The 26,745-nt window shown below is 36.8% G+C and overlaps 2 protein-coding genes and 1 pseudogene across 2 annotated transcripts; 1 reads left to right on the top strand and 2 right to left on the bottom strand.

Annotated features, from left to right (window-relative positions):
• Positions 1-1,343: 1,343 nt before the first annotated feature.
• LOC131779483 (AFG1-like ATPase) lies at positions 1,344-9,827 on the bottom strand. The gene is made up of 14 exons (XM_059096047.2): positions 9,698-9,827; positions 8,820-9,010; positions 8,503-8,563; positions 7,655-7,756; positions 7,155-7,288; positions 6,920-7,019; positions 6,655-6,713; positions 6,160-6,211; positions 5,494-5,524; positions 5,229-5,299; positions 4,424-4,542; positions 3,658-3,798; positions 3,456-3,572; positions 1,344-3,037 (listed from the first exon to the last, which is right to left on the bottom strand). Exons 1-14 carry the CDS (start codon positions 9,786-9,788, stop codon positions 2,891-2,893), a joined length of 1,416 nt encoding a protein of 471 aa, XP_058952030.1. The 5' UTR covers positions 9,789-9,827; the 3' UTR covers positions 1,344-2,890.
• A 47-nt stretch (positions 9,828-9,874) lies between these two features.
• Positions 9,875-14,373, top strand: LOC131779514 (ADP-ribosylation factor-like protein 6). Its single transcript, XM_059096079.2, has 8 exons — positions 9,875-10,035; positions 10,123-10,184; positions 10,774-10,842; positions 11,431-11,525; positions 11,805-11,878; positions 12,595-12,647; positions 13,005-13,060; positions 13,580-14,373. Exons 1-8 carry the CDS (start codon positions 9,913-9,915, stop codon positions 13,633-13,635), a joined length of 588 nt encoding a protein of 195 aa, XP_058952062.1. The 5' UTR covers positions 9,875-9,912; the 3' UTR covers positions 13,636-14,373.
• Positions 14,374-17,125: 2,752 nt separating this feature from the next.
• On the bottom strand, positions 17,126-25,767 carry LOC131779248 (uncharacterized; annotated as a pseudogene).
• Positions 25,768-26,745: the final 978 nt, after the last annotated feature.

The following is a 26,745-nucleotide window of genomic DNA, read 5'->3' as shown; positions in this document are numbered from 1 at the left end:
GATGACCTAGAATTCTGCTAGCAACTAACTTTTTTGTGATTTTCTGTTCAAGGCGTAGGAGAGTAAAAAGGAAAGGAACACAGGTCAATTTTCGTAGTTTGTCAAGAAAATGAAGAAATTTACTTGATCGATGATTCTTGGATTCATTGGGATTACGAGTAATTCGTCCGAAGATGATAACAAATCGACAATTGATCCGCACGCAAAGCTTAGTTTTAGTTACAGCATCTTTGTAAGTTTGCGGTATTTTTGTCTGGGAGGACCTTTTCTCGGCGGCTCGAGGACACTCCGAGAAATCCTTAGAAATTAAGATCCGCTTACTTCAGATACTACACAGTAAAAGTGCGGAAGAACGTTAAATGAGTATAGGAAGAAAGAGGCTAAAAACTTCATGATTGTGTTAGGGAGCCGAGAGTTCTAAAACGAATAGAAAAGGTTTTCTTATGCGCATCAAAAGCACGCTGTCAAGGGATCAACGCTGTTTTCATTAAAAAAAAAATCCTCAACATACTACAAGCGAGCGTTAATTTTCAGGTTGGAGAGTCTTCAAGGAATTACACCAATTTCAAGAGTTCCGAGTAGAGTTCCAGGTGATATCAACCGCACAACTTCCGCTGCAATGGATAGAAATATTCTATCGTGAAAATACGAGCATGTTTTTCAGCCAAAACAGCTACATTTGAAAATTATTACCATCATTAGCATCACTTTTCTCCTCGTCTAAATATCATTCGATCCTGAGAAGATATCTGTCGGCTAAAATTTACAGGTCATGCCGGGTAAAACCCGGGGTGAACTGAATTTATCGGGAGAAATGGAACGCAGGCTACTCGAGATAATTTTCAATTGAAAGTCCGAATAACTAAGTAAACCGAGATTGCTTCTGTGATTGACCAAGAAAAGTCAGCTGCTACTGCCTTCTACATCTCGGCTCAAAGGATCTGGACTTACTTATCGTGGACGGTGAGGTCACCCCAGCCTGAGCTCACCACGGCGTAGAAACAAAGGAAAGCGCGCGACGCATACGCAGGTTTTTGTCCCGTAACAGGACAGGCCTCCTCTGTCTAGCGCTTGATCATGGATCTTTCAAAGTACACTCCATTTATAAGACACATTTTCAATCTTTCCAGGAAAAACTCAGTTTGGATCCAAGCGAAAACAAATCGCTTCGGTCTCTAACTTTCTGAAAAAGGTTGTCAGAGTGGGTTGCTGAACGTTCTCACTTTCTGGGACAGGAGCCCTGTAATCGCGCTTCGGTTGAGGGAAATGTTTGACATTTGAACTCTGTCGATAGTTAGGTAATATTAGAAAGCCCATGTAAAGATAATAAATAATATTTTTTTATTTTCCTAATTCTGCGCTAGTTATGTCATTCAACAAGAACACCACTACAAGATATTTCAGATAGAAGGGAAGCTTTTCCCTGGGTTGATAAAAGATTGAGTGAAACCTTACATGGAGAAGAAACAAACGCTCTCTTTTCCCAAGTCTCATACCCAGACCTTCCATGACCAAGCGATTGTCGTTATAGTTACATGGCAAGATCTGGATACGAGATAATTTTCCCCCTTCTTACATCACAAGATAAATAGATATTAACATGACTTTAAAGTAAGAAAATAATTGTGCCCTCTTCAAAAATTTCAAAACTCAGGGCTGAAAATTCATAGTTTTAATTCTGCCAATTAAAAATGGTTAAATAAGAATTCATGATAAAATGGCGCTAAAATGAATTGGAAACCTGTATAAATTTGTATATCAAAGTTTCCCTATTTCTCCCCCCCCCCCCCAATTTAACGGGTCTTTCACTGAACAGATCCACAGCAGCTCATGCCGAATCCATCTCCAATCTCGGAAACGTTATCGCGGTTATTTGAACTTTCTGCGATCTGTTTTTCTTTTTTCATTTCCAAATAACCCATTAAATTGTTCCTTAACAATGAATACAACAACGTTTTTGGCGAATCATATATTGATCGCTAAATTAAGTAAAAAAACCTCCTGTGAATATCACTTAATTTCACGGCCGAAGACTTGAATATACTGATTAAAAATGTTGCATGAGAACATGGGTGACGATAAAAGCCCCATGCCTCACTTGATGAGTTTCACCAACTGGTTAAGCAATTTTTTCATCAATGCCACGAATAAAAAACCTCCTTTTCCATTTTCATAGGGAAACTGATTTTAGAGGCAAAATGATATGCAAGAACTCTGAAATATTTTGATATAAAAATAGCTAGCCTGCGCGGTACAGCAAAACGCAGCTATTGATAACTTATAAATTATAATTATAAATACGAGTTCTAATTCTTAAAAACCTGAAACCTATTGCACGGAACATTTTTTGTTTACAAACACTCCCATTACCATCGTTACCCGTGTCTTGATTAATAATTTATCTGTATTTACAAATGCAAAAAGGCATTTTCCCGCGACGTCAACGCCGTGGCCATGTTGAAGGGTAACTTGGAACTTGCCTCATTTAACGGATTGTAAAAAAAATTATTTCAATATAAGAATAACACCTCTTATTGAGTAATAAATGAGATAGGTCTATATGCTCCCTTAGAGCGCACGAGGTAAGTAATTCACACTGATAAGTCCGAATGTTAAAGCATTATTCTCAGTCTCCTTGAAAGGCATTGTTCGGTCATGTCACACAGCAAGCTGGAGAAAACAAGAGCGTTGCGTGACTCGAGGGAATAGAGGCAAGGACTGGAACATCAAAGGGGGTAGGTCACGATATTCTGATTCGTTAGGGTAGGGAAACAATTTAAGGTAATATTCAACCATTAATAAACAAAGATGATCAACGATGGGATAGATTAAAACGGAAAGAAAAACCGTGACGTGGCTACATTAAGCTAAGCTAAGAAAATCCGTGATGTCAACTACTAAACACGTCCCACGATTTACGAAAACCTTGCCAGTTCCAGTACTGCTCGGTCTGCATCTCAGTGAGTCTGGAAATGGTGCGTTCAAACGCAAAGATTTCTTCCTCGGCCGTAAAGATGGCGCTAGAGTTTGCGTCGGACTGCAAAATACAACGGCAGGAAACACTTACATACACGAACAGTTAGTGTGATCTTCATCCATGTCTTGCAGACGAACAATTTCGACGAAAGCAAGTTCAGTGTGATGCAGAGAAGTGTTTCAAAACGTAAAAATATTTCTTAAACGTGGTTGACCACGTCTCTTCCTAATTTTGCCAAACAAAACACCAGTCTAATCGCAACTGTAATCTGCTCAATGCAGCCTAAATAAAGTCCTCCGCAAAGTGTTGTAAAAAGCTTTATAAATTCATCATAATTAGTTCAACTAAATACAAATATAAATAATGTGGAACCTTAACGAGCGACTCCTTTGCATAGAGTAACGCACAGCCCATTATTTAAAAATGCAATCTCCACGGTAGTTTACACGGCATACAGAAAAACAAACAAAAACCTTACAGCTGATAAGTCGAGGTCATCCATCAGCTTTCGTTTAAACTCATCGTCATTTGTGGTCAGTGGAGTTGCGTTAAAGAGCTGACCGATTGGGGTAGCCGCTGAGCATATAAGACGAACCTGGCGGGGGAAAAAGAAACAAACTTAAGGTCAAAGGGACAAGCTCGTTTTTTGGTTTCCGGAAGATTTGTTTTTCTTTTCTTACCCTGTTATCATAAAGAGCATCAATGAGCGTGATAAACCTCCTTGCCTCAGTTTTTTGAGAAACTGTCATTTTGGGAATGTTGCGCAAAATAATAATATCAAAGTGTTCACACAGGGCTAAATAATCCGCAGCTCCCAAAGGCTACAACAAAACAAAAGAAAAAACAGTTAAATGTCATCTTAAAATCCACCCATGCACTACTGATCGAAACTGGACACAATACATCGAATGAAATAGCATTAACCCTTTACACTCTAACATCAGTATACAATATCTCCATACTGTTCTCTCTATTTCCTAAGGTGCTGACAAGGAGAATTTGTTTAACAATCAAGAGCTTCTTTAGTTGATGATCATTTCCTTTATTCTCGTGACCTTCATTTTTTATTCAGGGGTGATATTGTAAGGAGAAATAAGCTGCTTGTCACTTCTTAGGTGTCAAATAGTTCGATGCACATTAAAATCGATTCAAACCGTCTCCTTTCCTTTTGGCCTAGTTTCCTTTGGTAGGCTTGGAATTAAGAAACATAGGAAGTTGTCCACCTAATTTTAAATATCAGTCGTATTTTTTTCTGATTCGGATGATGAAAATTTTTAACGGTCTAAAAAAAGCAACCAAATACACTTACGTCGCTCTTTAAACGTAAAATTTTTTCCGACGTCTTGAACAAAAGGTAAGCTATCTTTAGCGGTAAAACCTCATATCACAGCAAGAACCATTAAGAGCAAAGGATTTCCCCTTCAAAATACGTTTTATTTTCAATACCTGCGCACAAAGTTCCTCAAATGTAAAGTCTGCGACTCTTCCACAAGTGCGTGGGGCGTTCAACTTCCTTGTACCAAGCACTTGAATTGTTGTAGGACCAGGGCTGCATTCAGCATTTTCTGTATCGGAATAACGCATACTTTGCGTTAGAGAGTGGAAGTAAAACGTAATTACAAAGCAATTTCCAATTGAATGTCGAAAGTTATCCGGGATCACATTGGTTTTGCTTTACTTCGCTCTGTGATTGGTCCAGAGAACTTGCGCCCCTCTCTCAACCAATCAAAAGCAAAACTAAAGCCAATCATGACTCAGTCGCCCAAGTGTTCCCGCGCTTTAGGCAGCTTGGTTGTTTTTATTTGGAGCTTTCATTGGTTCTTAAGATATTTTCCTCTCCTCTGATTGGCCGTTGTTATTACTTTGGTTTTGGTTTCACGACACTCAATCGAAAAGCGCGCTTATCAAGGGAAGCAAATGCAAAAGTTTATCCCGTAAAACATACGTTCAGGCTTACTATTAGCATCCTTCAACGTACTAGTGCCTACTTACTGACATAAAGAGCAGCTAATCAAGTAAATGAAGACTACGAGAAAGGCACGAGAGTGAAATAGCGCGGAGATATTTGAAACACTAAGCGATCCTCCGCTATGCTTCCTTCCTAGACCATCACCGTTCTACGAGAACCTAGCACACGCCATTGACTAATCACATTTAGCGAACAAAACTTAGCCGTCTTAACATGTCTACAATAATTTTCTTGCGCATAACTCTATGAATCAGAGATGTTCCATGTGTTAAGGTAACGTACCGTTTCTCTGTTGCTGAGCTAAATTAGCGAATATCCAGTCCAGTTCATTGGTTGTCTCTTTTCCAAGAGAACTAGCGAAAGTGAATTAATAAAAAAATAAAAAGTTAATCACTAAAAATAAATCATTACGTCGATATCAAACAACCCACCGACTTTACTTCCTAAAGAAAAAAAAAACATTCCAGTCCTTGATGACCAAAGGACTGGTGGGACAAATTTGGAGAAACCTGATGCAGTTAATAAGTAGCAAAAGTTATCTACCAACCTGAAAAATACCTTTCCAATAAAGGACATGTCTGAACATAAAAAAGGATGAAAAAAGACTGTTAAAACCAAGTAGTCCATAGACCTCAGCCCACCACCGTGACTGAGCAAAAATGTTATAGCGCGCACTTTCCACATCACCACCAGTAATCAAAGTAATCTGTATTTGATACAAATTATTTTGCTATATACCTAGACTTTCACTCAACAAAACGAGCACTGAGATTGGTTGATTCTTGGTCACATGCCCCTGATCAAATTCAATTGTATCCCTACTGGGATACAATTGTGTAGTTGTTGCCTGCACACCGATTACAATTATTTATAGCATGTTTTTACCTTATGATCGTTTAAGGGAAAGTCTAAATATGCAACAAAGAACTAAATGTGTGGTCCAAGGGAAACTATTTAGTTTTGTTTTCCCTCAAGTCCTGATGTTTCCCTAGACTTTGTCTAGGGAAACATCAGGACTCTCTGGAAAACAAAACTAACTGTTTCCCTTGGGAACATACATTAAGTGTATAACATCTATCATTCCAGTAAGAGTCCTGTTAACCTCTTCAACATTAAAGTATTATAGAATATTAACTTACCTTGGAGGCATGTAAACAGGAATTTTTATAAAAAAAAAAAAACACTCTCCAAGAGAGTGTTAAAGCACACATACCTGTTCTGCGATAATCTATACCAGAGTCAAGACAAAGAACTTTGCAATTTTTCTATAGCAAAGAAAAAAAAAGGGAAAAAGTCATTTAAGGGTCAACTATCCTTTTATTGAACAAAAAGAAATGCATACATACTCACAGAATTATCTATGTAAATCTCTTAAAAGTGCATGAATCCTGATGTCAAACAAAGGAGGCCTGGAGACTACTCTGTATTCAAAATTGCCATGGGCTATATAGGGAAGGGGGGGGGGGGGGCAGCAGAGGGTCTTTAAGGATAGGAAGGAAAGATGAAATTCCAAAAAGATTTGTTCAAGATTTCCTTCAATAACAACATTATCATCATAGGAAATTTTTCCAAATCCACAATTATATCTAGGAAATCATCTACAGCCTCAGTAAACCAGTTATTTCAAATCTAAAGGCAAAGCTTGAAGATTCCAGTCCTTTTAATATAGCTGCAATAGATTCAAATGTTCAGATGACCAGTTCCTCACCTTGAGAATAGGTATAAAAGGAATGAAGTTGCTTCTTTGAAGGCCATTTTTGTACAAGTCTAACCAATGAGAGTGAAAAGGAGAGAAGTGAATATTCATCACTGACATCATTTCCCTTGACTATGTGCTAGTTTGCAAAAGGCTATGGGTTCACATCTACTGGCAATTTGTTTTTTTTTTAAATTTTAAAGAAAATAAGTTTAAAAGAAACACATTTATCTTTCTGAAACACTGACTGAATGCATAAGTACATTCTGGTGCATACCATCTGGATGTCTATTGGATGTTGCAATCACAACAACTCCTTGTTCAAACAGAGCTGTGAATAGTCTTTTTAAAATCATTGCATCTGCAATGTCTGTCACCTGTGAACAAGAAGAAAGTTTGTTTAAATTTGTCAAAAATACATGATCTCTAACTCATGGGAGTTAAAGGGTTAAAATAGCCTGTGCAAGAAAGAAAGGTATCAATAAACATAGCTATAAAATAAGAAGTGTCACCTGAAATTCATCAAAACACAAAAGCCACCACTTCAAACTGATCTGCTCTGCAACAGGTGGGATAGGATCATAGGGCTGTGCTCGTATGGACTTGGGGTCTCTTGGAGGAAGACTAGCTTTTAATTTGTGAATACCTACATAGTGCAGACAAAGTATGGACATGTATCAAATGGTCAGTCTGCAAAAAACAGCTCTTAGTTGGTGTAGAGGACACAGAGTACATCATGATGGAATTTCATCATAACCAGAAATAAGAAAACAATGAAAACAATAGTGTGACATATACTGTGTCTTCTACACCAAGTAAGAGCCGAAAAAGGAAATTTTACATATCTGTAAGAAACAATCTGTACAGTCATCAATATAATGAACGTAAGCAAGGGCTTCAATAACATTTGAAGAAGATGGCAAAAGCTGTAAAAAGAGGGTGGGTAATAGAGGCTTGATTGAAACAGGCTGTCTATAATAATTACTAACACAGGGCAAAGATAAATACATACTTGAGTGGACATCCAACATGAATGAGTGAAAATGAACTCTTTGTTTCTTTTCAACAGGAACTTCATCATAAAATAAATCCATTAACATTGTCTTGCCACAGCCTTAAAAAAATACATTGTTTTAAAAGAGTCATGATCAATGTAAGATATACTCAGAAACATCTCCCGAAACAACAACTTCCGATTATTGGACAGAGAACACCTAATAAACTAAAAAGTACATTAACTCTTTAACGCCCAGAAGTGATTGACATGAAAACTCTCTCTATTATATCTATACGTTATTCAGCAAACAGATAATGAGAATATTAAACTTATCAGGTAGAAGCTGCTATCTTGATCTAACATCAAGTTCTCATAACTAATTTACAGGAAAATGTGTAGCAGCTGGAGGGGAGAATTAACAATCAGATCTTGGGAGTTAAAGGGTCAAACCAATCAAAAGTAATGAATAAAAACCATTAAAGATAAATGTCATCAGGAGCTTTTGAGAGCTTTATGTCATGTCAACCATAACGTATGTCTTCATGACCTCTAGCTTGGGAATGCACAAGTGAAACATCGAAACTGGTTTTAGTATTGCATGTTATCAGTAGAGAAAAGGGTTAGACTTTTCAAAACCAATCTCAATGTGTACAAAACTAAAAAAATAACCCTAACCCAAAGCAATCCTCAATTGCTTTTGATAGTCAAATAAAAGTTGCACTATGGTTGAAAAGATACAAAAATATACAAACAGTAACTTAAATCTAACTATAGTAATTATAACAGATTTGTTTTAAAATATATCATAAAACCAAGTGCTGTCCAGCCCCAGCTGAATCAGGTATTTAGTGACCACTTCTTACCTACACTTCCATGAAGATAAAGACCCACAGGAGTTTCTTTATTACTCTGCAGCCCAAAAACCTGTCAAATAAAGTAAGAGTCTCAATTGCCTAACTGAGCTCAAAACAGAAAACATTTAAATTAAGGATAGTAAGAAATTTAAAATATCAATGCTCTATAATTTGAAAAAAAACAAGCTGTCCTTCCCAGTAAATACCTTGGACTTCATTTTATTAAAAAGGTATGCACTAAAACTTTGATATGAAATGTCATAAAAAGTTTGTGAGAATGGAGAAGATTAAAATGCATTCATTTCATTCAATTTGAGATAACATACCTTACTAAAAAATCCACCACTTGTGGGCTTATAACTAACTACATCATTGTACAATCTTTGTAGATGCTCAACAATTTGCCTCTGATGTCTATCAAGCTTTAACTTTCCACTTCTGACTGTTTCATCATATTTTTTCAAAGGGCCTGCCTCTTGGTTATTAACATTTGGGTTTGGTACACCAAGAAAGTCATCTGAAAATAATAAATAACATTACAGATATGCGCTGCAGGTATTGAAAAAAACCTTGTAAATAATTTGGCCACTTTAACATGGTACTGAAATGTAACTAAGTTGAGCTTTTCCCTACAAGTAAGTGAGTGCCCAAAAAGGTGTCTGCTCCACAAGAAGATATCCTGAGAGGCCACAAAACAAACAATTGCACACGACTCTTGATCACAAGGAACATATCAGTCAGTGTTACAAAGATGCCATATACCTGAGTTGGTCCAAGAACTCTAGGATTTCTTTTTAATCCTTGACATCCTTATATCAGTATGTATATTCTCCATACTGTTCTCCATACATTCTCCTTAGTATTGACAAGAGAATTTGTTTAACAATCATGAGATTTTTTATTCTGTGATCGTTTCCTTTATTCTTATGAATAAAGAGTGCTTCACTCAGTGGTATAATGTGAGGAGAAATTAGATGCTAGTCACTCTCTGGGTGTGAATTTCAATTTTATTTTAATAAACTCGACTGACCCTTGAACTTTTCGTATTTGTTGTGAGAGGCCTGCTAAGGCAAAGAAATTGAATTTGTAAAAATATTCTAACAGCATTTGATATGAAAATCAAATTACCAAGCGCAAGATTTAATCCAGATCTTGTTCGTTCCATCAGATGCTCACACATAAATGCAAATAAAAATACACTTACTTGCTGTTCCACTCAAAGCGGAGGAATGGCGGCGAATCCTGATTGAAATTCGAAGGAAATCTCTTGAAGAACCACATCTCGAGGCAGCCATTTCTCGTATGACGTAAATAAAGTAGTTCCCAGTACCATACGATAGCTGACAACTGAACTAAGCTGCGTGGTTACTAAGAACTTGTTTCTAAAACAAATGTTGGAAGGCGCCGTTGTAATTAATTATGGCATTATTCGACAGGCTTGCGATCTGGATGGGCATCAGAAAGAAGGAAATTAATGTCCTTTGCATCGGTCTTGATAACAGTGGAAAAACAACGATAATCAACAAACTGAAACCCGCCGCGGTAAAGAGATCTTGGATCATTAAATGAATCACAAGTTACGTCAATTGATCGATCGAAGGACTTCCCTAATTGTTTCTCTTATTTCAGTCTCAGGCGCAAGACATTGTTCCAACTGTAGGATTTACAGTGGAAAAGTTTATGTCACAAAGGTTAGTCTATAAAATTCGCTTTTCTTAACTACAATTAGTAGCCTTCATTTAGTAAGTGCGAGGTTTGCACGCCTTAGGATACTGCCACCGGTACCGGACGACAGGCAAAATCAATTTCTTAACACAACTTTAATTTATACGTGTCAGCTTCCTTAATTATAGCTGGAATTTTCGCACCCCGTTCAATCATATCGTGTTATCGGTCGAGGCTTAAAATACTGAACTCAAGTAAATTCTATTTGTGGAGCAAGTTCATCTGATACTGCACGCTAGAATTACAGTTAAATTACAGTATGAAATATGCAAGGTTTTCCTGTGTGGAACATAGTCAAATCTTTTTTTTTTACCAACTTTTTTCCAGAAACTTGCTGATTTCACACATTTGAATACCTCTGTATACCTTTTTAATGCCTGTGGTAGTCAACGAAAAAAATCTGACGAGCTACTTTCATTTTTCTGAGAAACTAGTGTTTTCTTATTTTACTTTGTTGGTTAGCGACACAGATTAATTCTCTCCGTGTATCAAAATCTAAAATCATTCATACATTGTAAATTGCTTTTCTTTTGTTTGGTTGTGCCTGTTTTGCAGCCTCACCTTTACAGTTTTTGATATGTCTGGTCAAGGAAGATACAGGACTCTATGGGAACACTATTACAAGTATGTGTATGATAGCCAATTTTTTTTTTCTTGATAGTAAGTTTTGTCTGCTTATAACCATGTAAAAAATGGCCTGATTTAAATATTTTTAAATTCAGAAATATATAAGAGACCCTAGTATAGGTTAGAATACATATAATATTACCATGATTTACATCAATTGGTAAAGAAAATAAAAGACCCAAAGGCTTGTAAGCTTCACACAGAAGTGATTAACATGTAACTTCTCCATAAAGTATCCATATGATATCCAGCAGAGAGGTAGTGAGAATACTCAAACTTATCAGGTACAAGGTATTATATTGATTGAACACCCAGTTTTCATAACCAATTTACGAGGAAATGTGTAGCTGCTAGAGGGGAGAATTAACAATCAGATATTATGAGTTAAAGGGTTAAGTTTGTTTGTTTCATTCCTCAAAGTGTGCAAGTGTTGTCCTAACTTGTTTACATATCATGAATTTGAAATTTGGAAGTGAGCCATTTTACATCTCATACAGTGAGAGCTGAAAAGAAAGGGAGATGAGATCTTACCTATATCCCTTATTTGTCTTCCTAACTTTAGCATTATATTTTGTTAAATTTCAGAACTGCACAAGCAGTAATATTTGTGCTGGACAGCAGTGATCAGCTAAGAATTGTGGTAGCCAAAGAGGAGTTAAATATTTTATTACAACACCCAGGTGAGACTGATACTGAACATTTATTAAACATCTGCTAAAATATGCATGTAATGGAATATAATTATATTTCTCAAATTAAAGTTTAGTATAAGATTAGGTGGTTGAATGAGCATCCTTAATGAATCTTTAATGTTTATACATTCGCAAAAATTTGCCCAGATAGAATCTTCAATTTTCAAATAAAACTAATTGTAGCAATCTATTCTAAAATATAACTTATGGTTGGATTATTATGATTGTGTATCAAAATATTCAAGTAATATAGTTGTTTATTTCCAGAAATTGCTTCAAGAAGAGTACCTATTTTATTTTTTGCTAATAAAATGGATTGTAATGGTCTCTCACCAGTGCAGGTATGATGCTAAATAATTTTAGTAGAGATGTTTTATGAATGTACATGACAGGTAACACTGAAATAATTCACAGTCTTTTTAACTTAATCCTTTGACCTCTTGGAGTGACTAATATCTAATTTCTCCTTTTGATATCACCTCTGAATCACACACTAAGGTCATGAGAATAAAGGAGATGATCACCAGCTAAATAAGCTCTTGACTGTTAAACAAATTCTCCTTGTCAGCATCTTAAGAAATGTATAGAGAACAGTATGGAGATTATGCATACTGATGTTGGGGTGTTAAGGGTTGAGTGACTGCAGTTTGCATAAAGAACACAATCTGTGCCCTTAACAACCCTCCATCTGGATATGTGCTAAATTTATAACCAGGAACATACAAAAGGAATCATACCACTGGACGCAAATTATCAGGGACTGTAATGTAGTCATAGTTAGATTCCAATTGCTGCTTAACTCCATCTTGTTGGGCAGTTATTGATACAATACCATGAGAAGATAACTGAATGTATTAACAAGTTGCTGATCAACAAGAATAAGTTGTTCTGCGACAGTTGTAATTAAGTAAAGCCATCAGAGATATCATTATTTCTAGTAGAATTCACCCAGTAACCTACACTGTCATGTAATGACAGGTAAGCATACAAGTAAGATTGTTTATATCTTTCTTTCTGGGAAATTAAGAGTGAATTTAATGTTAAATTTACTTTTCAGTGTTCACAAGCAATGGGCCTAGATTCTATAAGGAATAAGCCCTGGCATATATGGTGAGCAGCTAATTTAACTGATTTCTTAAGGAGCTGTTTTTCTTTTACCCACGGGCTAATTTTAATTGGCAAGGTGCTTTTTAAGAGGAAGGGGAGGTGGGGCTTAAAATTTATCAATTACATGTTGTCAGTAGTTTTTAATGAATTTCGGACCAGAATGCTCTCAAGTTTTAAATTTTGTTTGATCTGTAATTCCCTGTGAGAAGATTCATTATAAATTTATCATTTGAAACAAAGGAAAAAACAATAATCAAACTATTGATTTAATCATACAAACTTAAGATGGCTGCAGTACAATTTATATGTCATTAGTTTCTTCATTAATTTGTCAATGGTATTTTTTGGTTGAATTCATAGTGCAAGTAATGCTCTCACTGGAGAAGGACTCTCTGATGGAGTTGAGTGGCTTGAAGGTAACTACAACACTACTGCTATTTTTAAACCCTTGGTATGTGTGCTATTGGGGGCATTATAACACCTCTTTCCCCCCTTCCCCTCCAGTAGAACTCTAAACTCTTGGTAGTTTTTTCAAAGTGGAGGGAGGGGGACTGTCAAGGGAAAGAAAGAGTCTCCACCATAACACAGTGACCTGGCTGAGACTCTTACACAAGTGTCTCAATTCAAAGTTGAGCACTCAAACTGCCAGGCCAATGAGCCTCCCAAACCCAAGAATATCTGTGTATTTTAAAAGTAAACTTTGCTTTTGCAAATTAAACTGGATCAAATGATTAATCATGCCTCCATGAAACAACTCAACCCTAACTGAAAAAAATCATACAATTGAAGTTGAGTTACTGTTAGGAGTAAATCTATGTGATCCCAGAGACTACTTGTGATTTGAAGGGTGATACTTGGCTTATTTGAAGAACTAACTAATATGAAGAACTAGCCATGGGTGAACATGTGGATTTCTGCTTCATTTTGTTTTACAGATCAGATTCGCTCAGGAAACTTTTCAGATCAAAGTGGGAAACGCAAAGGTCGTTAACCTTGCACTATCTAAGCACTAGGATTTCAAGACCTTCTACAAATTAGGAAAAAGGAAGTTAAGTTACTTGTACTAACTGTATATGTTAGTGCACAAATACATATAGTTGATCCTATCATTTTTGGTACGGATATGTAGTCCTTTGAAGAGCTCCTGTTATATTGTTATGTAGCCATTATGCTTAATGTATTTTCAATTGGTTCTCAGTGGCTGAAACAGAAGAGCTGCTCTCATTGCTTTATGTATGTACATACTGTTACTGGTAGTGGTTATCAATAGCAATTGTCAGTGAATGCAAAAAACATGTTTACTTAAGTCATGAATAGTCATAACAAGTGATTGCATTGAAGCATTACAATCTGAGGACCTGTAAAAAATGGCTTCCACATATGGTTGCTGGCAATCACTGTTGGACATACCCATAGTATGATAGATATCATTTTAAAAGCAGTCATGGAACAATATTTTAGGGTTTTCCTAGCTTTTAAATGTTAGCTGTGTAACTGATTGTTTCTCTGAATGAACAAGCACCAAGGCATTAAATCCAGAAGGAAAAAAGGTTCACTAAAGATGGGGAATGTTATGGGTCACTAAAATCAGTTGCTAAAAAGATACTGAACTGCACTTGGGGAATGAAAAGTTTTGCCTGAATTTTTCAACTTAAGATGCATAAACTGTGTAGAATTTTCCAGTGACTGTAAATGTACATTCCATTAAAATAAATTCCTTTTTGTAAAACTGGTCCTTGATCAAACTACCAGCAATAGTCCAAAGTACCCACTCTACATTGTACATTTAATTATAGTAATGTTATAATCCTGCATACAATGTCAGTAGGTCATTAGTAACTCTATCTCCCAGCCAATCAACATCTTTGCAACTTAACCTTGATGCAGTCCTATGTCAAAAATATGGCAGCTCTTGATTGATAAGCAGAGTCAAAACTAGACACTTTTTAACAAAAAAAAAAGACCTTTTTGTTTTTCTTATTCACTTTACATGTGAGAAAATTAAAATAAAACTTTCAGTGAAACCAAGAAAACCAACTTAGTTCTCTCCGCATGACAGGAGCTTAAACACATCATGTCAAAAACTCCCTAATTATTATTTGCTGAAGAGAAATAATGACACCTCAGTTTCAATTTTCTGGAAATTGCATTATGATTTCACCCTTTTGGGCAAAGCCTCTTTTCTAGCTTAGTCCGGTGCACAATCAAATGAAATCAAAGAGTGGCCCACTCCCACAGCTAGTATGGCATTAGTACACTTTTTCATTTAGCCTTTTTTTATCTTGTGACTCTTGTTAACTTGTGACACATCAACCTTGAGATAGGGTGTGCTTGTACACTTGTAGTCGCGGATAAGTGTTATTAAAGAAGTATTTTGAATGAAATATGAAAATCAGCAGCAGTTTTTCCTCTTAAGCACTTAAATTTCTACCAAAGAGATAGTAGATATAACATGTTCATTTAACTTGCATTAAATGGACATGTTTGATCAGTTGTTGTCTATTGTTCCTATTTCAGTAATTTTCCTCTTTCTCAACATTGTATGAAGTGACACAGAAAGTAACTTTTAACTTGGTGCCAAAAGTAATCTGGGGCTTTCTTTGGTTTTGCTCTACTTCCCTTTGTAATATTTTGGGAAAACTTACACCACCACCTCAACCAATCATATGAAAACTGAAAACCAATCAAGACTTGGTCATTTACAATTTCCTGTGACTAAGTCTACTTATATAATCATATAATTACATATTTGGATTTAAGTAGTGATCTGTTCCTTTAGTAAATTACCATTAATGGAGTCAGCTGTTAAGACTACTCTCATGAGTTATTGTTTTAAAACACTCAGTTGAAAAGAGGCTCAATCTTGTGGAAAGTGTTTATCAAAAGAAAGTTCCACACTTGCTCTCGGCCCTCTTTTGAAGCAATACACCTTTTTGAAAACTTAAGTCATATTCTTTGCATAAGCAACTTCCCTCATCACAGGTATACCCTCACACTTCTGGTACTGGTTACAAAAATTTAAAGATTTACTCTCCATAGTTGGTTCATGATAAGGTTTCAAAACGATATAACAAATCTCATTAACAGCGTTTCTACAAAATTGGTGTGCTCTTAGTGCTTTCAAGGATTCCACATCATCAGATGAGATGTTATACTGCTTTTAACTTTCTACTCAAACTCAGAATGCAAGTTTACTTACCAAAAGATGCATTATAAGGAATGTCTATTTTAATCAATGATGGAACTTGAAATGATGTGTAAAAATACATCATAAAAAAATTATCACAACTTTCATTGAAGTGAGGTAGAAGCTACTTGAGAAAAACTTTACAACAACTCTTAATACATTTTCAGTAATAAAGTGTGTACTTCATACTTTTATTAGAATTCTCACAACACAAATAGCAGCATACCCAGGATCTATCTCCCCTGAGATGTCAGACAAATAACTTGAGACACGCTCAATTATCTTTGTTCATCCCCTCGTGGATGGAAGAATTCCAATGCTTATTTTCTGGAACAGGAACTTGTTGCACAGAATTTTTTTAAGTGAAACACCATTGACTAAATACCATTTTTTCATTGTTTTAATTTGTCAAACTGAAAGTATAAATAAATAGGAACACTTGTGTTGTGTTAAATACAATAAAAAAAGTAGTAAATTTATTATCTAGATCCCAAAAAACTAAAAAAAGTCATGGAACTTAAAAGGACCCACCTTGTTCATGTTGGTAGCCTAACCAAAACTTTCAGAAAAACATTACTCCAGCGGTTAAAATTTCCCTAGGACAGGGGACAAAATTTGTTTTTTTTTTTTTTTTGCTTTGCCCCCCTCTGACATGGGAAAGCCAATTACCCATTATACATTATAGGACTTGTACATTTAAATAGCATACTATTGTGTTTACATAAATCCCTGTTACAGGATGCACCTTGATCATTACAAAAAATCTACAACTTGAATATTTTAGAAGTTAATACCAATAACAATTACATACTAGGTAAACCTATTTCTAACTCGCAACAGGACTGCTTGCAACTACAGACTTTAAAATTTGGTAAATTTACTGTTGGAGGGGATGCTTTGGATTAACTTATCATTAAAGGTCAACTTACAAGCTACCATTGTCAGGAACGTAGATATTCTAAATAACTTGCCATAAATTGCTGATTTGCAGTCAAGAGAAAATAAGTAAGAGACTGATAATCCACATAACAACCCCATTCCTGGTTAAGTTATTTTAGACTCAAGGTGTGTGGTAATCAGCCAATAGGATTTTCCATGTACTGTATGTATTACTTGATTATTTTGGAAAAAAAAATTAATAGATAACGCGATGTAGTCATGGGTGTAAGCTTCACTTTCACACCACTGGCTATTTTCTAAATCCTCTGGGATCTCCAAAGGACAGAAGAGATCGTTAGAAGGGTATGGGTTGAGAGAAGATATTGTAAGATAATTGAAGCCTTCAGGTGGGGTGCACTCTGAAACTGATTCTTTCGTTCTAGCAGTTTAATTCCTAGAATTAACACATTAGCGGGTTGGTACTTTAGGTTTTAGTGTTTGGAATTCAAATCCCAGTTAGTATCTCATGAAAGAGACTTTAAAGTTGCCACTAATCAGTAATTCCTGACAGCTGATCCTTCTTCTGACCCTTTGTACCATATGTGCCAGAACAATACTGAACCAGCCTATAAAAAAAAAAAAAAAAAGTCAGACGGAAAACAAAACAGTCAATAAGATACATACAAGGTACAAGGGGAACCAGGACATCTGAAACTGTTGTTAGGGACCAATCACTTTTTATCAAGGCTAGGGAAATTGGCGTGAAATATAAACGTTTTGCAAGTAGGCACTCTTGGTGTACTCAGTCAATTGTTCCTTCTTTCGCTTGTCCTTCATTTCGTTCGATTCGTTCTTTCGCTGCTCGTCGTTCGCTCGGTTGGTCGTTTTCAATTCGTTCGTGCCTTAGTTAGTCCGTTTGTTCTTGAATCCTTGTCGTTCGTTGGTATTTTTCTGATTCATTCGTACGCTCTATCGTTCCTCCGTTCCATAAGTTCGGCTCGTTCGTTTCGTTTTCTCGTTCTTTCGTACGCTCTATCGTTCCCCCGTTCAGAAGTTCGGTCGTTCGTTTATGTTATCATTCTTTCGCTGACGTTCTATCGTTCCTCCGTTCATTAGTTCGGTCGTTCGTTTTTTCGTTCGTACTTCAGTCGTTCATTCGTTCGTTCAATCGTTCCGTTCGATTGTTCATATACGTTCGGCGGCATTTAGCTCGTTCGTTCATTCATTGCGTAGTAGCTTAGTCGTTTTTTTTTCATTCCAAAGTTTGTTCCTTTCACTGCTTGTTTGTTCGTTCGTACCATTCGGTGTTGTATTCGTTCGTTCGTACGAGCTTTCTTCGTTTGTACGAGCTTTCGTTCATCATACGAGCTTTCGTTCGTTCATACGAGCTGTCGTTCGTTCGTGCGAGCTTTCGTTTGTTAGTGTGTTAATTCCACTGACTTTTTTTTCCGTTTGTTCAGTGTTATTCCGTTCAGTTGAAAGGTTCAAAGAGTTCATCAGTCTTTACCCGTCTCCATTTCCGAATTTTGATTGGAATTAATTCTAATAATATTTTACCTCTCGGTGTTGGAGCCAAAATCTACCCTGTTTACCACTGAAATAATCTTGCTTAGGCAAATCTAAAGATAAAATAAAAATTTTAAACAGGTATCATATTGAAGCCAATTTCAACTCAGTATCACCGACACATCTTTCGTTTCAGATGCGTCTTTCGAGATTACATTTACTCACATTGAAAATCCTCTCAAACAAAGTTTAGTTTGTTTTGAGCATGGAGCAAAGCAATTTATAAAAGTAAAAACACGTTATAAGAACCATAAAACTTGGGATTTGTTTCGTTAAAAAAAACTATGTCGTTATAAGCTAAGATTCAAAGAGCAACATTTCGTAAGTGTCGAAAAAACCAAACCAAACGTAATCAAAACGGCCAGTCAGAACAAAGATGGATAGCAAAAGCAACCTGATGAGAACTTAAGGGAAAAGAGAGTAAACTGGGGCGAGGAAAAATTCAAGTGATAAAAGCGCGACTGTTTAAGCCGACACTTACTTGACGAATTGTAGAATCAAAATACGGCGAACGACCGATACCTTTCGATATTATCTATTTTGACACGAGAGCCGGTTTTCTCCTTGTAGTGTTAGAATAAAACATTTGGACACAACTCACGAATTTTTCACACCAATTTCTCCTATTCCGTGGCTTGAACCCGCCGTTTTCGGATAAATAAAACTTTGTCACCGAGTGGTCTCCAGTGGATGAGAATCCAGCTCAAGATAAACACAAGTGAGCTCATATTGAGTCTTACCTCTCTTTTCGGCATGTTAAGAACGCAGCCATCCTCTCCTTCTAGGAAAGACTCAGCTGCGAGGGACAACTCCTCGTCTATTCCTGCAAAATTAAAATACACTTAATTCAACAAACATTTTCGAAAAAGAACTAGGTGCCTTTGATAATAAAATTTCCAGTGATGCCTGAATAAACGTTCTTTCGATTGAGTGTCGTTGAGGGTGGAGCAAAATAAACCATAGCAACAACACTCATGCTGAAAAAAAAATGGAGAATTTCCGATAAGGAGGAATTTTGTTCTTTAACCTTTTTCTCTACGGGAGATTTTTGTCCTAGATGTATTGTTTTTACGAAAATTGTAACGGTTATGATTAATTGGTAACAGGACTGTGTCGTCCAATTCTGTCTGTAATCATACTCGTGATTGACAAATCGGACTCCTGCTTTGCGGTCGTCTGATTTTGTTTATCGCTCGCATGATTACAGACAGAATTGGACTCCACTCAGTCCTATTACTATTATTAATCACAGAAAGAAGTAAGCGAAACCAATGCAATCTCGGATTACTTTCGACAATCAATTGAAAATTCCTATATTTGACAATAATTCCATTATTGCACGTTGGTTATGAGTGGGCCAACAGTAACTACGTCCACTGTTCAAATAGAAAGGTCGCTATCATGTCTGTAATACGAAGCCAGGGAAAAATATCAAAATCTGCTACAAACACTTTAAGGAAAAACTGCTTTTTAAAACAATATTTCAATTAGAGTCCATGGTCTAAGAACTCAGATTACGTGACCACTGCATCGCAACACTCAAGACTTGCTATGTTTCCTAAGGTGCTGACAAGGAGAACTTCTTTAACAATCAAGAAACTGTTTTGTTGGTGATCATTTCCTTCATTATCGGGATCTTAATGTGTGATTCGTGAGTGATATTGTGAGGAGAAATAGATGTTAGTCACTCTTATAGGTCAAAGGCTTACATGAGAGATAAGACCATGTCAAAATGAAGTTGAAACCTTACCGCCGCGGTATAAGTCTTTATCGGTGGACAACTTTTGGCTCCACACACCAGAGCAAAATGAACCTTCGGCTCTGGAGCAGGTAACGCAACTCTCAGTCGAGGGTCACTCTTCGAGAAAGGCTTGGTCCCGGCACCAATAGCTTTGCGATTTGAACGAAGGATGCCATTCTCAATCTGGTTCAGGCCAAACGAGTGACCACCAATGATGTAGTTTACGGTGTTGAAAAACTGCAATAAAATTTATCATTTGATTTTAAAGGGAGCTTGCTTAGCTAATGTAAAGGTTCTGCTACCGAAATTCTTTGGCTTAAAGGCAAAAAAAAAACTATTCCATTTAATACCTTATATCTCTGCCACAGGTTGACGGGTGGTCCTCTGACTACGTTAGCGTGAATCACCAAAGCGTTGTATACATTAATGAAGAAAGCAAGAGTTTCCTCTCTAGACATTCCATCCAATTTAACACGTTGAAGTTCAGCTGTATGCTTAACATAACCCTTGAATTCTGTGCTCTTTTCCATGGACTCATAGTCCACTCCCTGTTTAACATTAGAAAAATTTCTTGTAATGGTATAGTAAGTGTTCGGTCTGTACTGAATGATTATCAGAGTAATGCCAACGCAGAGCGAAATTAACCTCAAAGAGGTTGGGCGGGTTCTAAGAACCTCCATCTTCACGTATTATAATTAGACGCTTTAACTCTACATTCGCGGTTTGTATCAGTCTGTCTGTCTGTCCGCCCGTCTGTCTTTCTGTAGGTCTGCCTGTCTGTCAGTCTTTCCGTTGTCTTTCTGTCTGTCTATCCTTTCTATTCGCTCTGACTAAGGACTAACGCTCGAAATATCAGCTTTAGAAACTCTTTACCGAGGCCAATTTACGTTGACAACTCAGTTGATCAAAACAAAGCCAACACAGCACCACAGTTTCTTTGGAAACCTACCCCCTTTATTCAATTGTCTGTCTGCTTGTCTGTTTGTCTCTCTGCTGTGAATATGAGAGCTTTGCACAGTTTTAGAGTAAACACAGAAATTTGTGCACTTGTCTTCGTGGCAGATTCAAGAGTCGGTACAGAGGATAAACTCTCACAGTTATTCTCTACTCAATGAAGTACGCGTTTACACTTAGTGGGCGCAAATGAGTTAAATGAGCCCTTTAATGGTGACATTTATTTCTAAGTTACCTTTCCATCCTTGGACAAATACTTGCTATACAAGGTAAGAATCAAGCGCCGTAGTTCTTCAGCGACCTCAGGAGCTGGGCGTGGTTCACAAACAGAACTCATCCCAGAGTTCAGTGCGGTCGATTCATCATCTTCAAGGAGGCGATAAATGCTGTTATCGTCCTTAAACTCCGTGTGCTTTCCTTTTTCGACACCATGTCCAAAGTTGCGCTCAACAAGCTCACGACACATCTCTACAGCTTCTCTCTTCCTGAAAAAGGAAATGTTCAAAGATAACGCAAGATCTAATCAACAGTATTTATCTGGAAATTAGAAGTGCATGGACTTTCACCTAAAAGTGAACAAGAAACTTCTTTGATGAAGTACCAGAATGTTTATTTTTTAGTGTGTTTGATATAATTTTTACCCTTGAGAGGTACTATCACTAACATTCTGTTGCGCGTGTATTTCAAAAAATGAATTGTACAACAATGAACACTTCCGTCACTTTGGACAATCAAGGATTTTGCTCCACCCTTAACATCAGGATGTTAAAATGTTGAGTGCATTCAAACTTATTGCAATTGTGCAAGCTTCGTAAAAGTGTTAATCATAAAATGCAAAAATAATATAATTTCCTGCAAAAATTAAACATATCATTGATAAAAATAGAAGCCTGTATAATCTAAACCAAAAATTCAGGAAAAGTTATTTAAGGACAGCTAGCTTTCATGTGCTTAGATCAGTATATATATAAGTATATTTTTTGACTATTTCTGTGTATTACAAGCTCTAAACACCCAATTAGCACATCAAAAGTCTTTTCAGAAATCACATGCACTCAACAACCAAGGATCTTTTCAAAAATCACAAACAAGTTCAGTGGCCATTATCATGTCTGCAGCTTGCTCAAGTCTCCATAACATAGTGCAATTAGGAGTACTGCTTTTCCTCTCACTAGGGATGCTAATCCTTTGATTGCAGCTACTCCCCAGCAATTTGTCAAGTTTCTCTAACAGATCACAGGTACCCATTTCTACTCCTAGGCAGAGACCCTTTGACAGGTAACCCTCCACACCCCAACAACAGCATGCATAAAGTATTATCTATACTGTTATCTATACTGTTCTCTTTACATTTCCTATGGACATGTAGAACTTGTCTAACAATCAAGAGCTTCTTAAGTTGGTGATCATTTCCTCTACTCTCTTGACCTTCATTTGTGATTCAGGGGGGATATGGCGGGTAAACAAATTAGATGTTATTCACTCTTAGGGGTAAAAAGGTTTAGTGTCCTGTCCAAGAACACAACAGAATGACCTTTGCCAGAGCTTTAGCCCAATAGCCCCTTACTCCAGCATGATCCCCACTGTGACTGTGACTCCTACTGCATTGAGTTTTCTGTCAAGTAACACGCAATGATTATAATACTACTTGCCTATTTTCTTTGTCTTCACAAGCCAGTCCACAGCTTCCTTGCCAACAAAGGAGTTTTTGTAATTGTGAATGAGACCCTTGCGGCGATCCTTTATAAGACCACTTTCTTTAAATTCTTGGACAAGCTGAGCATATTCATCCAGCTCACAAGTGAAATCAATTGCTTCCCTTGTGGTTGCTGCAAATAGCAAACACACAGATTAAAGTTAATATATTGATTTCATATCACATAATGTTATCCAATAAGAGATGTTATCCAATAAGAGTATATTGAAGACAAAATGGTTGAGGGTGTACTCCTTTGGTAAAATGTTGAAAAGAGAAGCTCTACTGGACAGTTCAACCTTAGACTAAGAGAAATCCTTCCTTTTCAGCACAGTTTGTCACGTGAGTCCTAAAAATCAGCACTTGGAAAAAAAGGAATTGCTAGTTATCTAGTCCAACATTAACACTTTTATTTAAAGTGAATCGTAGCCTTAAGACCATCTCCTTCCCTACAAGCTTCCTTTCACTGAAACATCATTATTCCCACCATACCATGACTGCAACCAAGGACACCTTTTTCAGTTTCTAATGAGGATGATTATTTGAATTTCACCTTGCAAATACAACCAGTGAAAAAAATATTAAGGGAAGATTTGCTCTCTTTTGTTGAGTATTGGAATGATTTCATTTAATTTTCTCTCTATTTGGCTCTCAACAGGGGTTCAACTTGAACAACAATGATCAAATGAAACTGCTTTGTATCTCTCATGGTACACTTTTGCAAAGGCTTGATATTCAGTACATAACTTAGCATTCCAAACTGTCATTATCAATTGTTGACATCAGTTCTACTGCATACCAATTGATCAAAAAGCTGATATCCCTTTGACCCTTTAACTCCCATGAGTGACCAAGACACAATTTCTCCTTACAATATCGATGCAATACCAAGCAGACGAGTAATGAGAATAAAGACTAATATTAATCAGGGGATTATTAGTTGATCCTATACCAAATTCTTCAAACTAACATCACAAGAACTGTGTGGCAGACAGTAAGGAGAATTGCTAATGAGATCTTGGGAGTTAAAAGGTTAACTCCTATCTAGAAAAAATGGTCTACATTTTTTTAGCATCTTGATGAACCCTTTCAATTCCCAAGATCTCAGTTGTAATTCTCCATACTGTCTATCATATGATTGATAATCATGATGTTGGTTTGGAAAATTTGGAATTGGATCAACTCCCTTAACTGATATGTTTCTTCATTCTCGTCACTTTTCTGCTTGATATTGCATTGGTATTGTAAGAAGAAATCTACCTTGGTCACTCTTGAGTACTAGAGGGTTAAAAGAAGTACTCATTAACCCTCCTGTCCCTTCAAGAGTCTTTTTCATCTAACAAACATAAAGGTGAGATTTACCACTACTGGCTGCATCTGACTTGGGGGCTGGTGGTTGAGGAGCATCTGCTGGAGCAGGATTCTCTTCTACTTCATTAATCAACTCTTGAAGCTCAGCCTCAGTCTGAGAAAGTCATTATCAATAATGAATCAAAATCAAGAAAAAAAATTAAAAGTTACAAATAGAATCTTCATCTAACAAAACATCACTTGCCCATAAAAGATGAATAAAGTATGCAGATTGAAATTCATAGCCCAATCTTCATGTATGGATACCCTGGCCAAGACTTATGATAAAACTAGGAACTGTCATGTCAGGTTAAAGGATCAAGGGATGAAAGGTTTCAGATGATGTGCAGTCAGGTGATGAAGTTGATTAGACAGTATCCTTTTTATCGTCATTACTAAAATTTACTACACCATTAGTTCCATTTTTTTGATCCTAGTTCAGCTCTTAAATGTTGATTGTATTAACTGTAAACAATGGAAGTTTTCATAACTGCATAGAACTTTATGATTGCAGCAGTGGGAATACAATTGTTTAGCCTTTAATTCCCTACTTTCTCCTTATAGTATCTGACCCCTGAATCACACATTAAGGTCACAAGATAGAAGGAAATCATCACCAACTAAAGAAGCTCTGGATTGTTAAATAAATGCTTCTAGTCAACAACTTTGTAAATGTATGTAGAACAGTATGGAGAATATGCATACTGATGTAAGGATGTATAGGGTTAATCAAATCATCTGAATTTTTGGAGTGTTAGAAAGAGCAGTTTAACTCAGATCCTGGTGTTAAAACTAAACAAACAGTGAAAACAATGAAATTCACAGCAGTCCATGTTCAGTTATGTTTTAGAGTCACTCTTTGTTTTGATTGTGATGTTTCCATGCGTTAATTATTGTCCATATATACATTTTGTTATTTACAGAGATGATAATATCTATGCAGTGTCACCATGACATGACAAACAACACGTAGAGCTGTAGTCAACATATTTGCGTTGATGTAACGGCAGACATCATAAAAGGGAAGATATTGGGCTATTTTCTTAAGATATACGTAAAAGTAAAATGAATATTTTACCAATAACAATGTGCCGCACTACAGACAAGCAATATGCAATAATAGAGACTGTTGTAGTGTGTTCTATCTCATGTTTATTTTGACTAATTACTCGCATGTAAATTTTGTTTAACAATGGTTGACAGTCAGTAATATTGCTCTGAAAAGACTTGAATTTTTTAATGTGATTGTTACCCAAAGGTAACATGAGGGAACAGTTGCTAAAATAATAATTAACTGAGAAGTAAAGCTTTAACTTTTCTTTTTTCCGGGTTGACATGCTTGGAAGCCTACACATGTTGGATAAGGCGATCTTGAAATCTTACAAAAACAATGAAGGAAAATATGTTTGTTCTTACCAATTTATCAAAGTCGTCGAATCCACCGACATGTATGTTGTTGAAAAATATTTGCGGCACAGTGTTCTTTCCGGTTCTTTCCTTCGCCTCTGCTCGTCGCTCTGGGTAGGTATCCAAATTGATGTCCATGTATTCGATGCCAAGTTTCTGCATTTTGTCCTTTGCTCTCATACAGAACGGACAGCCGGTGATGGAGAAAATAATGACTCGTCCTTTCATGGTTGGTTTTGGAGAAATAAGCTCAATGAGTACCTTGTCAAGATTGCAAATCTAACGATCCAGCTGGATTGACACACGAACGTGACAGGAAAGCAGGGGTGGGTTGGGGGCTTGATATACGGTATATATCCTAGGAGCCTGGGTACAAGAACACGATCATGAATTTCTGCAGGGCACTTGGCAACGAAAGACGTGAAAACTTCACAGCTCAAGAGGATATCTGAAGGAGTCAATGAGTAGAGTAGAAACAATTAGCCAAGTCGCGATTTGTTTACAGGTTTTAGTTTGTTGACCCCAATGCCCTCCTTAACGAGGAGGGCATTGGGGTCTATTTGAATTAAACCACAAAACCGTAGAAAAAATCATCCAAAACAGCAAAAAAACTTAGAGCAAAACCAAAAACCGTTTGCAAAACCGTCAAAACCGATAATTTTTCACATCCCAGTTATCAAAACCCTAATCAATCCGATACAGTTCGAGATCAGTGGAGACGCATAATTGCCCATGGAGGAGAAACCGGAACCCACATAAGAAAAAACGAAAACTACATCGGATACCAAATCCCAAAACCCACTGATGTTTTTTACGAGAACCGAAAACCAAATCTTGAAAAACGGAAAATCCGCAATTAACACCAAAACAAAAAAAAGACCGACCTAAAAATAGCCAAAACTGCGAAACCGAAAATCCCGATGTCCCCCTCCTTAAGGAATCACCGAGTAAGGTTACAGCAGTGCAGCAAATCCTTTGCAATCCTAGATTACTTCTGTACCGATCATAAGTGCGATGGAAGATAACTTATAGACTTCCCCTGGGCTGTCACTGGCCTGCTACGAGAGTTAGCCGCTAATTACAATTGAGCTGAGCTGCCCACGGAATTAGGCGATGACGACAAAATTGTACGGGTGAATGCAAGAGAAAATGTGGGTAGACAAAGGAGGGGATCCTGATCCAGGCTTTGGATAGATTGTCTTTCAAACGGAAGTCTTTTTCCCGAGGCATTCTCATGACAGCGAAACTAGAATGGGTATTTGATTAGAATTCGCATAATGACGGACAGCACAGAAGTGTGAAAGAAAACGCCGTTGACAAA

This window comes from Pocillopora verrucosa, chromosome 9, assembly GCF_036669915.1.
Source record: "Pocillopora verrucosa isolate sample1 chromosome 9, ASM3666991v2, whole genome shotgun sequence".
Taxonomy (NCBI): domain Eukaryota; kingdom Metazoa; phylum Cnidaria; class Anthozoa; order Scleractinia; family Pocilloporidae; genus Pocillopora; species Pocillopora verrucosa.
Note: the sequence above shows the minus strand (reverse complement) of the source record. Positions and strands in the feature narration are given on the sequence as shown.

Coding starts and splice junctions, on each gene's coding strand:
- LOC131779483 (XM_059096047.2), bottom strand. CDS start 9,788: ATGGCTGCCTCGAGATGTGGTTCTTCAAGAGATTTCCTTCGAATTTCA. Junction 8,564..8,819: donor GTGGTGGATTTTTTAGTAAG/GTATGTTATCTC, acceptor TTTATTTGACAG/GTTTTTGGGCTGCAGAGTAA. Junction 7,757..8,502: donor TTATCTTCATGGAAGTGTAG/GTAAGAAGTGGT, acceptor TATTTTTTTAAG/GCTGTGGCAAGACAATGTTA.
- LOC131779514 (XM_059096079.2), top strand. CDS start 9,913: ATGGCATTATTCGACAGGCTTGCGATCTGGATGGGCATCAGAAAGAAG. Junction 12,648..13,004: donor AATAAGCCCTGGCATATATG/GTGAGCAGCTAA, acceptor TTGAATTCATAG/TGCAAGTAATGCTCTCACTG. Junction 13,061..13,579: donor TGGAGTTGAGTGGCTTGAAG/GTAACTACAACA, acceptor TTTGTTTTACAG/ATCAGATTCGCTCAGGAAAC.